The following is a 16,980-nucleotide window of genomic DNA, read 5'->3' on the forward strand; positions in this document are numbered from 1 at the left end:
CGAACGTGGAGGTGTGTAAGTATGTGTGCAGCTAGGCCAAATCAATCAAGGGGTGTAGCTGTGTTCTATTGTTTGTTGGTGCAGAGGCAAGAGTTGGCATAGTGGTGTGTTTGAGTGTCTGTGTGTTTTCCAAGGGGACCTCATTCCTTTCCAGCTTCCAGTGCCTGTCGAGGGTGTGGTAGCTCCTTGTTTCTTGATGGGTCGGATTGTTTTGGAGCAGACTGATGGGTGGTGACAGGCAGATCTGTCCCAAAAACTCATGTTGTTACTGCATAGGTGCAAGCAGCGTCCTTGGTTGGCAAATTACTAGATAGACTCCCTGATGGGTAGTTCTACTAGGACATTTCCTGAGAGTTGGATTAGTCAAGAATAAGCGCTAGAACGTTCGAGCTTTATAATTCTCCACAGGGATTTCAAGACATGTAGGATTAGCAAGTGAGGCCATTTCCTGCTTTGATTGTGTAGAGCATATTTGCAGGACAATGATCAAGTCCGTAAGTGCTATTAGTGCTTGTGCTGTTGGTTCTGCTAGATAGATTACCGGTGGGTGGTTCTGGTATATTCATTTGATAGTAGGTGTGAATGGCAGATTTACTGCTAGACGGCCCCCGGTCTCTAGTTCCGCTTTTACATTTCCAGGTGCATCAAACTAGCATTTAGATGGAACTGTACACATAGGCAATGGCCTATGATAAAGAGGGATAGTGTTGGGGGTCGTAGGTCAGCAGCCATCCCTTCCCATTAATATTCCCCAAATTCTGCCTTTGTTGTTTTCTTTTTTTTGTTAGACAGGGAGAGTGGTTAGGCTAGAGTAGGCTTCTGGACAGAGGACATCATTTATTTTCGGACATCTTAACATCCTGACTAGCACACTTTGGGCTTGCTTCTGTTATACAATAGGGATTGGATTCATAGATTTAGGAACGGAGTAGTCCTTTTGAATTTCAAGATAACAAAAGCCTAGCAATCACACCTCATTGTCTGACTCCTGATGCTGGCCTACCACAGTACTCTCTCTGGGAGACTATGGTATACTAATGGTGTACCCCTGATGGAGGAGTTGTAATGACTTTTAAGGCAGGAACATAAAAACAGAGCTAGACTCTCTATCAGGCTTTGGAGACAAAGTCCAAATCCAGAAAGGACAGCACAAATTACAGGGGGTTACTACATGGGGTAAAAAGTGGGTATTCGGCCTAGCACTGACATAAAACCAAATAAAAAAAAGGCAAAGTGAGATAAGGGCATTAGTCCAGTTTCACGCTATTATCTACACTCCCAATTCCAAACCCAGTGCATTCCCCGTCAAGAAACAACCCTTCCTATAAATCAACAAGAGTATAATAAGTGTCTGTCCGCTACAAACACAGATCCTCACCCGGCTTCAGGGCGAGGGGTTCTTGGTCTCCTTTGGTTCCGTAGTAGTACATGACATCTCCTTTTGAGGAACTAAAAGGGAAAAAGAGGAGAAATTTAGAACAGCAGGTCTCTCTATCTGAGGACAACTCTTTATTGGCTGCATTAGAGACGTCCCCCTCTCTAACCTCTAAGCAGGCCATGAGCCTTCCCCCTAACCCCCACTACGTCCCTCCACTACTTGAAGAATTACATGATGCTGTAAATTCATTTATTTATTATTTATTAAGGATTCTTATACCATCGCGCCTCATGCCCAGAGGCCTCAGGGCGCGCACACAACAAGAAACTGACAACCGAATAAATGGGTTAAAACCGCGCGAGAGAGAAAAACTGGTGACGGAACCCATTGGTCAAAAGGGGAAATTCCATAATCAAGTGGCAGGCCTAGTCAGGTGGAAGGTTAAAGAGAAACGTTTTCAGATCCTTCTTGAACCTCGTTAGCGTCTCAGCAGCTCTAATGCTCTAATTCTGAGAGGTAACACGTTCCAGGTGTTTGGGCCTTGAGCATTGAAGCTGTGCCCACCAGCCTTCACCAGCTTAACCAGTCTGAGAAGGTGTTGGGATCTGAGAGGGCAGGCAGGAACGTAAGATTGAATACGCACCTTAAGGTACTCCGGGGCAGCGTTCACCCCACATTTATGTGTTAGGGTGAGAATGTTGTGTCTGATTCTGAGTTTTACTGGTAACCAGAGTACGCCCCGCCTAGCCGCAGTGGTGTGGGAACGTCTGGCCAGACCTGCAACGGCCCGCACTGCGCCGTTATGCACGACCTGTAAAGCAGCTATCACAGAGCTGGAACAGCCGCTGAGCAGACTATTACAATAGGCAAGAGGAGTGTTAATACGGACTGATGCTAGAGTGGCCAGATTCTCATGGGCTGTTTCCTTTGGCCAAGCAGCATTGTAAAGATGTATGGCAGATTTCCCCCAGAATCACACATTTAAGTCTGCCCGATGTGACATAGTCTACATGAGCTGTGCCCAGGATGCAACATTATACAAAGCATTGGAACCAATGATACCCTCTGAGTCTGCCGGGAGGAGCCAGGTGGCGGCCGTTCCACTGCTGACCTCTTCCCATCTGCTCATAGACCCCTCCCCCCCCAGTGCAGCAACAGGTGGACATGGGATCTGGGAGGCTGTAGTTATCTTCCAAGTAGCTCTGAGGCCCCACTGGACAGTGGATGAGCATGGGGTCTGAATTGCCATGAGATTTCAGATGTTATGACTGCACTTCCGGTATCCCATTGAAAGGGGAGGCAGGGCATGGAGTACAGTCTCAGGATAGGTGACCAAGTCATCTTGGGCCATGGACTACTCGAGATGCCCAACAGTTCAGCCTGAGCAACAGTTGAGGAAAGGTGCTGATTGGGGGTGTTACTGGAATCCTAAATGGCCAAAGATGAAAGTAAAAACACTCCCCTGGGTTCTGGGGTACATGCTGTGAGTGGGACACCCGCTGGTTGGGGGCTTTAAACGACCATGTAAACTCAGACCAAGGAAATGCTAATTCATGCGTGGCTGTCTACAGATGGACAGCTTGGGAGCAATTCACCTCCTGTGGGTTTTCCTCGCTGTAGATGCCTGGTTGCCTTCAAGCAGGCCTAGCCAACGATGATGGACGGAGAAAGCCAGGACAAGCTCTGTGGATTGACTGTCATCATGACAACTGGTGCAAAGGTCATCCAATCCCTCCCAAGCTTGTACATAAGACCATACCATGCAGGACGCCAGGGTAATGGACATGAGGTGCCAGGGCTGTGTGATCCATTTACAGGCAACCGCTCCTCCTTATGACAGTCCACCTCGCCCCCTTATCACTCTGTGGTAGTAGGTGAACATGTTTTCTATCATGCCATACCACAGGCAAAGGTCTGGATCCCTTGCGGTTTACCCGACACCGTCAACTGCTAAGATCATGAAACCGGGGAGCTACTTCTTATAGGGCCATGGAGCGTAATCCCAACCCACCAATATTTCTAATTTTTCAATTTAAAATTCTACTATAGTGCACCAATGGCAGAGTGATGAACAAAGTAAAACAATCTTATATATATATATATATATATATATACACAACTGAACATTTGTGGGTTTGTGTCTTTGTGTATATCCCCTAAACAATTCCACACCGTTTCACTAATCTGTACCAAATTTTGCTAAGTTACCTGTACCTATGAGGGAATGAAAGGCCGGGCAACGGCGCCTATATCAGCTAGTAAAATAAAAAGAAAAGACAAGTAGTCGACTAATACAGCAACATTAGCATAGCACAGGGGTCTCAAACCTATGGATCGGCAGATGTTTTGGGCTGCAGATACGATTAGCCCTAGCAAGCATACTCAATGATGAGAGATCATGGGAGACACACTACAAAACCTCTGGCGAGCTGAAGGTTGCAGACCTCAGGCCTTGCAAGTGCCCCCAAAGGACATGCTTTGGCCATCCGCAGGCGTGCTGCCAAAGCCGGATTGTCAGCGTTCTCCTGTTCAGATGCGATGAGGCAGGGAGCCTTTTCCATTATGAAATAGCCCTGAGGAGCAGCTAAACCTCTGAACCTTGACATGCACTGGATGTGGCTCCTAAGGCCATGGCTGCCATGATGGTAACACCTATCGGGCCACTCGAATCGGCTGTGGTAGGAGGGAAAGCAAATTATTTGAACTTTAACAAAGGAGAGGAAGAAATCGGCGCTCGTCCAAGAGACAATTTCTGTGGTTAAATAGGACCATTCCATTCTCTGCCAGTAACTATAACCTCTCTGACGTCTTTCTGCACTGCTACACTCGCGTCTCGGCTACACACCATATGGTTTGCACTTAAGGTCAAATACCTGCTGGATGCACCCAATTGTAATAATATGTATAAGGGTAGGAAAGAACCAGAAGACAGGCCGTCGTTGTCTATGCCCCCAGACTCTGGAATCATCTCGCCCAGACTCGTCCCTTCGCTTCTACACTCCAGGAAGGACCTCAAGACCCTCGTTTTTTTAAGGAATGGCGGCTCCCTAACAACTAGGCCACACACTCACTCACTCACTCTTCACCTAACTTGAGACTGGGCGACCTGCTCCCCACTGTTTCCTGCCCTGATAACCACTCTGGCATCATAGTGGCTTCCAGTGAGTCCGAGTGGAATATGGCCAACCAAAAATGAATACCAAAGCTGTTATTATTTCACAAATTAATGGTCCTCAATTTATCGGTATCACCCCACTACTCCCCCGCCCCACAAAAGTATTTGCAGGATTTTGGTACCCTTTTTAAAATAAAAATAGGGGATTGGGTAAGGGTATTACTTAAGGTGGAGGGATGTGATGGTGGGTAGGCTGACGGGTGCCGCCCCCACAATAAAATAAAAACGACCAAACAAACCTCGTTATTTTCGGCTTCGCTATTTTATTTTCGCTCTTTTGATATAGAACTAATTTATCGATCTCAAAAGGGAGAAAGGCTGAATAAGCCAGGATTCGAACTTATGGCTGATTTTATGTGAACCAACATCCACCTGCACATGCACAGAACATTCCCTGTGCCAACCTTAAAGTGAAAAGAGCTTGTAACAGGGAGTGAAAGTTCATGAAGCCATAGGGGATTTTCCAGGCAGATTGCGAATTTATGCAAGTTTGTGAGAGCATTAAAGGGAGAAGCAGCATCACAGACAAAGGGGATCTTACGTGAACCCGTACCCCGGTAACTTGGCAAAAAGAAAGTGTGAAGACGTGGCACCAGGGACTGAGATCTCCTTTAACCGAAGAAGAATGGACAGATTGAAACCTTGGAGATTAAACATGAAAAAAGTAAGTTGTGGATGTGTTTAATCGGTTCTCTCTTGGCACCGTGCACCTGGCCACCCTCTGTCCTCCGGGCCCAGGTACCTGCTCACGTTGCCACCCTCCCGCACTGCTTCCGGACCACCCCTTGCACTGGGGTCTGTATCTGTCCCCCTACAGCCCCGCCCCCCCCTTTTCTTCCTGCACTTATCAGATTTACCCTGTCTGCTGCCTTAAACCTAGCACTTGCAAATTTCTGGCTGCATTACCACTGTTTGTTGCCTTTATTATTTATTTATTGATATTTATCTGTTTCTCCTCTGCTTCGCACTTCCACTTCTCCCCCCTTCCATGCACTTTTTCCCTCCCCTTCTAACATGCATTTGCGCGTTCTCAATGTCACTGGGCCTAGTAAGATCTCTGTTTTGTTCTCCCCTGTTCCCCTCCCTTGCCTTGTCGCGCTCTGAAACACTTGTGTACGAGCGCGATAGAAATAAAATATCAATATCAATATAAAAAGGCCTGACACAATACAATGCCCTGCACTCAGCATTTAAGTACATGTATATCCCTGTGGGATAGGAGGCATGGATACAACTGGGTGTTATCTATCCATCTATCTATGTATCCATCTATGTATCCATCTATGTATCCATCTATGTATCCATCTATGTATCCATCTATCTATCTATCTATCTATCTATCTATCTATCTATCTATCTATCTATCTATCTATCCATCTATCTATCGAATGTTTATATAGCGCCACTCGCCCATACGCCTCAGGGCGCTCACAAGACAGACAAGAAAAAAACAAAAATAAGTCAGCGGGAGGGACTGGAAACCAAGATGACATGGCAGACTTCGCCTAGTTCTCTATCAAAGAGAAATGTCTTTAGATGTTTTTTTTAAAAGAGTAGTTGTGGCACACTCTTTAAGGTCCAGTGGAAGTACATTCCACAGGACCGGAGCACATGCATCAAAATGGGCACCACCAATTTCTTTAAGAGTGACTCGCGGTTGATGCAGTCTAACAGTGTCATTGGAATGTAGAGTGCGTCTGAAAGGAATCTTATGTATTCTGGAAGAGAGATAGGAAGGTGCTTCATCCTGGATACATTTTAAGACCATAACCAGGCCCTTTAATGGAATCCTATGCTCAACCGGGAGCCAATGCAATTTCTTCCGGGCCTCAGTTACTCGAGATTGGCACTTCAAACCACAAACAGCCCATACTGCGCCGTTTTGTATGACTTGCAACTTTCCCATGTTTGCCTGGGAGGTCCCTACTAGCAAGCTGTTGCAATAGTCCAGCTTTGTGTTTATAATAGCTGCTGCGATCATAGCTCGATTAGTCTCGGAAAGATAAGGGCGGATCTGCCATAGCAAGTGGACATAGTAGGCACAGGAAGATTTGAGGTAAGTGACATGCTTATTAAAAAATAGGTGGGAGTCGAAAAACAACTTCCAATGTTTTGACACAGTCGGAAACTTCAATTACATTATCAGCAATCATGACATTTTTTAATTGCAAATATAGTTTTTTCAATTTTTGTTGAGTCCCTAAAATAAGCAGTTCTGTTTTTGAGTTATTCAGGGCTAATGTGGAAATAGCCATCCATGTTTGTATGGCTAGGAAAACATCATTGTTTCTTTCAGAGTCCTTTTCATAGAAACCAGAGAGCTTCAGCACGATCTGGGTATCGTCCGCATAGTTAGCGAACTGTACCCCCAAGGAAACAAAAAGATCACATAGTGATCTAGAATATACATTAAAAAGCAGGGGCGATAAGCCAGAACCTTGTGGGACTCCGCAAGTAAGGGTTGTTCTCCGTGACTGAGCATTCTCTATAACCACGTTCGCAGTTCTTGGCCCATGAAATGACTTAAACCAGGAGGTGGCAGAAGGTGTACACTTGCCAACTTTGATCAATCTGTCCTCCAAAAGAGAGTGATCGACTGAGTCGGAAGCGGCGGAGAGATCTAATAGCAAGAGTAATGCCATGCTGCCATCACCATTAATACTTGCAATATTGGATTTTAAATCCAGAAAAACGGTCTCTGTCCCATGGTTTGGGCGAAAACCAAACTATTCCGAGGCAAGAATGTCTTGTTGCTGTTTAAATGTTTGGTATTGGTTATATGCAATTTTATCCAATATTTTTTTATGAACAGAACTTTCGTAATAGGTCTATAATTGCCAGCCTCCGTTGGGTCAAGATTTTCCTTTTTCAATAATGGTGTAATCCATGCCTCTTGAATATTGTCTGGGACATGAGCTTCTTGGAAAGAACGATTAATACATATAGTAACCCATGGTACAAGGGTTCTAGAAAAATCCTTGAACAGGGAAGCAGGGAAGATGTCCCCTTTGGATGATGTTGGTTTCAGCTTGTGTACCACTTCCAAGGCCTCCTCTTCTGATATCTCTATAAAGGTAAACAGCTGAGCCTCAGGAACTGAGCTGTTATCTGATGGAAATATTAAATCAGCTGTACTATGCATCAAATTTACTTGGTCAGAATATGATGTTGTTGTTTTAATGTTTTCTAAATGAAACCATCATGGATACACTGACACCAATCATGGTCAGTGATGACCGAGGGTTTAGCCTTAGTCCCCTTTAGTTCCTGTACAATGGTGAACAATTCTTTAAGTCGTGATTTTTCTAGTTCTATCCTGGCATTCAAGTTATTCTCTTTAGCAACTGGTACGCAGGAGGATCTACGATGGCAACCTGATCTCTATCACCCCATGAGCAACATGGGAGGAGAGGAGCGACAGCTCGGGAACCCACAACGGGCCTACGGTGTGGGCCTGACTGGAGCTGTCCATTCAGACCAACTGATAACGATTGGAAATACATGTAATTAACCAGTCCAAGACCCAACCCTCACAGACCAATGCAATGCTGGAGGATATCGAGGAGGACCCCATGGCCCATTGTGTCAAAAAATGTAGAGATCTAGCAGCATTGGCAAACAGGCACCGCCCACTGGTCGATTCACCAGTGCCATCACTGTGGTGGTCTCAGTATTAACGGTAGGCCAGAAGCGATACTGGAACTAGGTCAGGAGGCATTTCAGAAGAACCTGCTGATTAGGCACCCGGAGCCCACCTTCTAAAGCAGAACAATGGTCTACAAACACTCTGGATTCAAAGAGATTTTGTAACAGAGCGTAAACAGGCCAAGTCTTCAAAGTGCCCTGAAAGATACCTTGCGGGGGAGGGGGAGGGAGAAAGATAAATGTGACGTGACCATGGGCGCTGGGAGAGGTCATCACCATCGCTGATAGGTCCCAGGGAAGCAAGTAGAACTGTAAGTTCAGTAGCAATGAGCCTGGATATGTGGAGAGAACTTTAGTGGTTGGGACTGACATACTGGTAGAAGAAAGGGGAATATTATTCATAGTAGCGGACAGACTGTCTAGAAAAACCTCTGCAAGATATTGATGTTTAATAACCGAGGCTGCAAGAAAGACAGTGGGCCCAATGTTCCGGATGGTTTCACCAAAGCAAAAGGGCTTTCGCTTTATGAGGGGATGAGGACATAGTGCAGTGTAGGGTAGGGTAGCATTAAGTTTTGGATGCAAATAATCTCCTTTCTGTACTGATACTGAAGAGGTTTTAGCAGGCAGAGATTATCAGAGCAACATTTTTGCATCTTTGTTTTAAGCATGTAGGCTAAAGGGAGATTTCAAGATCTATGAAGCATGCATTTATTGGGGCATCGTTTAGGTGGTAGGAAACACCAACTGGTCGTTACCCACGGTTATTAACCACTTCACCCTCACAGGCTGGCTTGGTAACAGACGAATCAAATCATGGACACTGCAACAAATATACTCCTCCTCTCCCTTGACTCCTTTCTGGTCTATATGCTCATCACTGCTCAACTCTATTTTTAAGCCTGCAATTTGTCTAATTTAATTTTACTCTTGCTGCGTTTCCATTTGGCTCCCTCCCTAGCATCATTTGGTTGGCTTTCTTTCCCTGTCCGTCTTTGGTTTCATTATCACTGTATTATCTTTAAATGCTTTCATGTCCTTGCACCCTTTGATGTCTCTTCTCTGGTCTCTGTCCATTCCTCCGCTTGTCCCCTTCTCTCCTCACACACTTCCTACTTCGTCTTCCCTGTGATCAGTGCCCTCTTTGCCCCTTTCCCCTTTCTCCTTCCCAAACTTTGGAATGCTCTTCCCTACTCCCTGAGCTCAGCCTCTACTCTGGCTTCTTTCCCACCTGCTCTCAAAACTCCCCCTCTGGCTACTCCTCATCCCCAAGAATGTGACTTCACGCGGTTTGCCTTCTTTTCTTGGTCTTGTATTGTTTAAAGTATTTTAGATTTAATGTTACGTTTTTGGTTACCGCTCATTTTGAAATGTTTAGTGATTAGGGGTAAGCAATAAATAAATTCAAATACATAATTCAATAAATGATGTCTGTGTTGTCTGGGATTCAGATGTTTGATATCCAATTGGTAGCAGCTCTTACTGTGACTCCCTTTTTCGCTGCGCTTGCAGAATGTCTATACTGCTGCCTTAGAACCCATAGTTTATGGGAGAGAACAATCGACGGTGTAGTATTGTGATCCAGGCCAGCATTTCAGTCTTCAATCTCTTGCCTTCTTTATTCATGTTACATGTATAGTCAGTTGCATGTGCACAGCTTGCAAGCCAAGAAGCTTTGTTTCAAGGCGCAAATTTCAAAGAGAATTAGTTGGCATATTCAATACATAATTGATATGTAGTAATGTCGCTACCTACAGTATCCCTGATTTAAAATAACCTAAATTGCACACAACTGGCTACCCCCACTTGTCCCCCATCTTTGTTTTATCGCTACTTTCAAAACTGACCATTGGAGCCTGGCTGCACCAATAAATTGGCAAAACTGGCTCACATGTCTCAGAGTATATATATCACGGCAGCCACCCTCATTCCTTTCTATAAAACCAGGCCCCATTCCTCTCAGTGACAAATCAATTACAGCCCACACTGTGGCGCCTAATTTACTGGGTCGCCAATGCCTGCTGCGCGCGCTCTCACATGCTGGCCCTGAATGAATGTAAACATGAAATATCAGAAATATGTATGTGTACGCCATGGCCCGCGTGCACTCCATCATGGCAAGCAGGTACTCATTTCTCATTCGCTCCCTCGGCACTGATATCTTTATAGGATGTGTTGTGATCGGAGGAAAAAAAGGACTACCGCGAAAAAATAAAATCTACTGCCAGGCTGAAACGGGGGACGGAACCATACCCATATATTAATATACGGTGGGGGAAATGAGTTATGGTTGATACCTATAAAAAGGTGACGTCTACAAACATTGGGAATGCCCGCGCTAAGGTCTGAAGGCTCAGTGCAAAGAGGCCATCACACTGCAGCACGACTGCTCAAAAGCCACTATTCACAGGATTGCCTTAAGCTACCTAATATTGTAAGCAAATGTTGTCAAGAGTTCACGTTAATAAATTATCATTGTAAGCTTACCTATAAATACATAAAATATGCAATTCAATTTGTTCCAAAAGGAGCCAGCATTTTCTGGGTAAGCATGTTCGCACCCAGTCTTATGCCGTTTGCCCTCCATCCTCAAACACACTGGAATCTGGTACAGCACGATCTTTCAACCCCTGTAGTCACAATGGGACACAGAATGTACTGGTACAATGGGATCTTTCAACCCACAATGGGACAGAGAAATCAGGGGGAGTTTTGATTTGCTGCAGAAAAGAGGAACCTTTTTCCCCTTGCCTCTTTTCCCTACCTCAATCCTAATTATAATTGGTTATTTATAAGACACTTAATACCCAGAGGTTTTTAAGGCGGGACCCAGGGATCGAACCTGTGTTGCTCCGAGTCGTCTTGCTTAAAAGGCGAGGGCGTTGGACTGAGATATCCTACTTTCCAAATCACACACGGGCACCAATTCCCGTGCTCTTTTCTCTGGACTTTTTTCTCAACCCACCTCAGAATGTGCCCCGAAGAGCATGTTTATTCATCAATAATGAAAAGCAGCAAGGCAGGCGCCATTGCTTTCTCCACTGGGGCAAAACATGTGCCATGGAGTAGAAGAAGAAATGGGACTGCGGTATTAAGACGTGCCTCAATGCGCCATCACAATGAACCCAGCTGCCAGTGGATCAAACTCATGTTTTCAATGTATTTGTGAAAGGTTGATATTACGTCGCTTATACGTACAGATACCCAAGCGCACGCACGCGCGCGCACACACACACTCACGAAAAGATGCACATTGACAAGAAGACTGTATGCAGACACAAGTGAGGTTTGTGTCTGCATGTATCCATGCACACAGCAACATATACATCACCCAAGAGCAGCAGCGTGCACATGCTTCTCCCAAGGCGAGTGCCCTTGCTCAGCAGCAGAAATAATAAACACTGCTGGCAGCACAGGCACTGCCCAGCCTCTACCCACGGCGCCAAAACAAGGTGGAAGGGATGGACACCATCCAACGGGAATGTAGTGGGAAGGGTGACACGTGTGCCTCCAGAAGTGCAGCTTCCTGTGTGAATGGGAACACATTAGAAGGGCATCTTCGTGAATCTCACATAACCCCCCCTCATGGATAATCAATGCCACAGGCTCAGAACACGTGCAAAGTGTCAATGATGTCAGTATGTGCTTTTAGAAATGCAAAGAAACAGGGATTGGATTATTATATATGGGATACATTAACCCCTACCGTCACCAAGGAGCACCGTGACCAAGTAGAGGGCAAGGCCAGAGGTCAAGTATCCTTATAAGGTCACAGAACTCTGAGGCGACTTGCAATATCCCTTTAAAAAAAAAGTGTTTTTATTGAAAGTAACAATGGGGTGCAGCATGACAGCAATTTAACAATCAACAACAAATCCTAGCGTGATACAAGCCTGCTACGCTGAGCACATCTCCAAACATGCTCTGGTCTCTTAAGAAAAACTGCATCACCAGTCTGAAGATATCACTGGTGCGCAGTGTGGTATGCGGCATACTGCACATGTAACATTATAGAAAGCCTCCCCCTGCCCCTATTGGGACGATGAAAAGGGCCAGGCACCACTTTCAGATGACCCAGTAAAAAAGGAGCCAGAAACCTTAGGTACGGTGTGAGTCACCTTACTTCCTTGCTAGGGCTGTGTGGGGGTGGAGTAGTACTCGAGAAAGGGGAGCCACATCATAGCCACATGAGCTTGTGTCTCCTGCAGGATTGCCGTCAGGCTCTCCATATCGGAGATTTCACGCTCCTTCTCTACCCATTCCTTTTGCGAGGGCAGCGTGCACCGCTTCCAGTGGGGGGTCACGCAGACCCTTGCCGCAAGGAGCAAGTTCCTCTGCATGTCCGGAAGGACCAAACAATCATCAACCCTCTTCTCTACCCCAATTGGAATCAATAGTGGGCCCGGCTCTATTAACTCCATCAATGTCCCTGACCCACCCCAACACCACCTTCCTTCCAGTAAATTCTTGCCAAGGGACACTCCCACCACAAGTGCCAATACGTACAATGTTGTTCACAGCTTCTCCAGCATAGGGGGCTTACGTTTGGGTACGTCTTTGAAAGCCATACAGAAGTCAAGTGCCATCTGAACAACACCCTTCCATTATGCATTTTATACTGGGTGGGTATGGAGGACGACCAGACCGCCCTGTGCATAACTTTCCAGACATCAGTGTCCACCGTAAGATGTAGATTGGTAGACCACTGCACCTGAGTTTAAGGTGTACCCAGGAGTCCCCGCAAGAACAGCGCTGTGCAGATTTGTGAAATAAGCCCTCTGGACCCCGTATGTGTATTCAGGATATGCTCAAACCAGGCCAGAGGACGCTTCAGGTCCACTCCCCAACATAATTCCGTTATAAGCCCCTTTAATTGCAAGTATAAGAAAGGTGTAATGGTGGTCAACCCCAGCACCATCTCCATATCTGCCTTGGTCAGGAATCTACTTACTCTCCACAGATGACCGGCCATGATGAAGCCTTGCTCATGACAGGCCTGGAAGCTAGCCGGGTCCACTATCATATACCTTATGGGAGGTGACCAGATACAGCTAAGTGGGGAGGGCCATGAAGAGACCCCCGCTCGACCTTCTCCAAAGGTGCCACACCAATGCCAGAACCGGGTGATTGCGGATCCTCCGGGGGAGGCATCGCTGAGGGACCCACAACCATTCCCCTAATGTAACTGGGACAAATAGAAGGTTCTCCTGGGTCACCCAGTGTCTGCCCTTGTTTTCTCAAATGTGATCATAAAGATCCGGAAACCCAGCCCCACCCTCCCCCTTGGGCAGAATAAAGGTGGAGTATGCAATCTGCGGTTTCTGGCCTGCCCATAGGAAAACGAGAAGGGCCCTTCCTATATCTGCGGGGAAGGAGGCCCGGGACAATGACTGGGAGAGCTAGAAACAAGAACAGGAGACGGGGGAGGATGTTCTTTTTAATCGCAGTTAACAATGATGCCCAGGACAACTTTAATCCCGACCACCTTAGGAGATGCTTTTCTAATCGCATCCCAAAAGGGCGTAAAGTTAGTCTCATACAGTTTTCCCAGGTCCGTTGTGATATAAACCCCCAAGTATTTGATCTTCCCCTCTTGGATCTGCATGCCCATCCCTGCCGGTAAGCGAGCAGGGTGATCTACTCTGCAATGGTAACGCAATCACGTGATATTTACTTTGAAGCCTGATAACTGACCGTTCTCTGCTATAGTCTGCAGAAAGGTGCTGACAGCGGTGCTCGGCGAGCTAAATATGCCAAAATATCATCAGCGTATAACGCCAGTTTGTACTCCGTCGCTCCCCTTGTCAGACCTTGAATCAGCACTTTTGAGCGCAGAGCTACTGCTAACGGCTCCAGGGCCAGCGCGAAAATAAGCGGTCACAAGGCACACCTGTGTCGCGCAACGTGACTTAACTGAAATTCACAGGCAGCGACACCATTCACCACTATCCTAGCCCTTGCATGATGATAACGACTCATTGCCCCGCGATCCACCTAGGTCCTATCCCTATCTGGGCCAGATTGCCCAGATAGGGATAGGACCTAGAGTTGCCCTCATGAACCCCCACTTGACCGTGTCAAATGCCTTCTCGGCATCCACGGAGAGCAAGACAGCATCCTCTCCTCCAGTGTCTCCGCGCCAGCGATCAAGTCCAGGGTCTTGCAGATGTTATTCATTCCCTGTCTATCTCTGACAAACCCAACCTGATCGTCGTGGATCAGTGTGGGGAGGACCAGGTTCAGCCTGCCTGCTAGCACACTGGCATAGATCTTAGCGTCCATATTGATCAGCAAAATGGGTCTATATGATCCGCCTTCCAACGCGTCCTTGTCCTCTTTGGGTTGACTATAATCCGGGCATGCGTGAAGGATTTATTTATTGTTTATTTATTGTTCGCTTGTTAGGTGCTTATGCAGCAAGTAAAATACTGTTTCAAAGCGCCTATGGGGCAAAGGGAGGGAACAATGGAGTGAAACATTAAAATACACAATATATCAAAGCAGTGGAGGGAAAAAAGGATGAACCTACTATGCCTTGTGAGTGTTCAGAACGTGTAAGTGCAACAAGGAAGAGGGTAGCGTGGGTGAGTGTTGGGGTGTCTGGGCTCATGGGTGAGCCACAGATGAAATGTGTGGTATGGTGAGTACCACACGGCCAGAGCCGTGCTAAGTGTAAGTGCGAACCTACAGGGCGGAGGGTAACACCCCAATCCAACATGTAATTGAAAAGCTTGGTCAGAATGGTATTAATTGGGGGCCATGCCTCGTATAAAACACTGGTGTATAACCATCTTGCCCCGGGGCTGACCCGTCCCTCAATCTTAAAATAGCAGTGCATATTTCCTCCCCAGATATGGGTGGATCCAGAACTTCCGGCTCCTCTGGACTCAACGGCTGTAGTGGGAGAGCGTCCAGGTATGCACACATCACACTGTCCTCTGCACAGTCCTCCGTAGTATACAACTTAGAGTAGAACTCTCCAAATCTGGCAGCTATCTCCACAGGATCAACCATAACTTCCCCTTTCGCCCCTCTGATCTTAAAGACTGCTCTTTCCGCCCTCTGGCGCCTCAAGAGGGACGCGGAAGCCAACAGTGTGTGGGCCTTCTCCCCCTTCTCAAAGAACTTCTGCTTTGAAAGGCAAAAGGTGTGCTATCACCTTACCCTGCCATATATCTCCCAGCTCTCTCCTCAAGTCTCTGGTGTCCCGCAACAGGTCATCCGACTGCCTCTCCCAATGAGCTCAGCTCCGCCTCCTTTCCCTTAATCTGCTTTTTCAGCTCGGAGTCATGCAGTATCCTTTCCCTCTTTTTGGCTGCCCCCTCAGAGACAATACCCTCCCACTCTATATGGAGTGGTGAGTCCCCTGTGCCGTTGCACAGGAAGAAATCTTCAATTCCTGTCCTGAAGGAGTGTCTAAAGACTCTGTCCCAAAAGAGAGTGGCATTGCAGATCCAGCGTCTGTCCACTGGGGCTCCCAGTCCCATGCCCAATGTCGTTACACACGTCGTTATCAGTCCAGCCCACTATCTGAATGTCTACACCCGTCATGAGGAGCTCCTGTGCCGCTCCGAGCAGCACGTAATCTATTCTTGTGTACGTTTTGTTTGGAGGCGAGTAAAGTATAACCGCGAGAACGGGGTGTGCCAACCTCCATGTGTCCACGAGGAAATGCTCCTGCAGTAGAGCGAACAAAGCGTTCCTTTCCTGTGGCAAGGGTGGCACGGCCCCGCTTCTCACCGAAGACCAGCCCATAGCGGGATCCCTAATCAGGTTCAGGTCATCCCCACAGATCCAAGTCCCCTTCCCCAAGCATCTAGCAAGGCCAGTGTTTCAGAGCAGAATGTCACCTGGTGCAGGTTGGGGGCATAAAGTGAGCACAAGGTGACAGCCCTTTGGCCAAGCGATCCAGTCACCACCAACAGCCGCCCCTCCATACCCTTCTTAACTTGGGACACCCCAAATCCAAGGTTACTCCGGACCAGGATCCCCACCCCGCCTTCTTAATCGGGCCCGAAGACCACCAAGATTTCCCCATCCCTTTCCTCCTCTAAGCACTCTCCTCCCCCACCCTAAATTTGCTCTTTTATAAAAAGAACACATCTAACTTAGACTGTTTGAACTCCCTCATCACCAAGGAGCATTCCTGTGGAGAGTTCAGGCCCTTGACGTTTAGCGAGCCCCCTCTAATCACCTGTCGATGTCCTTGTATAGCAGCCATGTATTCCGGGCCTCAGTCATTCAGCGGGACTTGCTGCAGGACCCCCTTACGCCTCCTCAAGGACGGTGACTTTGCATTCCTCTTTGCGGTATTCGAAGGAGAGGGCAAATGGGAAGCCCCGCCTGTAGCATATGTTCTTTTCCTGCAGTCACAGGGTCAGTGGGCGACACTCCTGTCGCTTATTCAGGGTCATTGCCAAGAGATCATGAAAAATTCACGCTTGGGAACCTTCGAACATGATCTTGTCTTTTTCTCTGGCCTTCTGCAGGATGGCTGTGGTGTGCCTGAAGTAATGACACTTCGCCAGGACGATTATGGTCCCCCTGGGGGGCCGGACGCCCAGTGGATCCTGTCAAAAGTGATTTTGGGAGAAGGCACTTCCTCGAAGAGGCCGTTAATCAGCGACTGCACACAGCACCCCCTTCATGCCCAGGATCTGTTCTCCAGGTCATCTTCTTTAAGCTCTAGATCCCTTGCCTTCTGCTCAAAGTCCTGCATCCGCCCATCCATTTTCACTTCCATCAGGTCCGCCGACAGCGGACTGTTTTCTAGGCATTTCAG

General features: G+C 47.1%; 1 protein-coding gene across 2 annotated transcripts in view; it reads right to left on the bottom strand.

Moving 5' to 3' along the window:
* Window positions 1–16,980, bottom strand: part of TANGO2 (transport and golgi organization 2 homolog) — a 1,266,594-nt gene that overhangs the window by 185,994 nt on the left and 1,063,620 nt on the right. For both annotated transcript variants that reach the window (XM_069620036.1, XM_069620037.1), the window contains one exon: window positions 1,379–1,449. In XM_069620036.1, the coding sequence (XP_069476137.1) occupies window positions 1,379–1,449 (71 nt within the window). The remainder of the gene's footprint in view (window positions 1–1,378; window positions 1,450–16,980) is intronic.

This window comes from Ambystoma mexicanum, chromosome 10, assembly GCF_040938575.1.
Source record: "Ambystoma mexicanum isolate Mex_15411 chromosome 10, UKY_AmexF1_1, whole genome shotgun sequence".
Lineage (NCBI taxonomy): Eukaryota > Metazoa > Chordata > Amphibia > Caudata > Ambystomatidae > Ambystoma > Ambystoma mexicanum.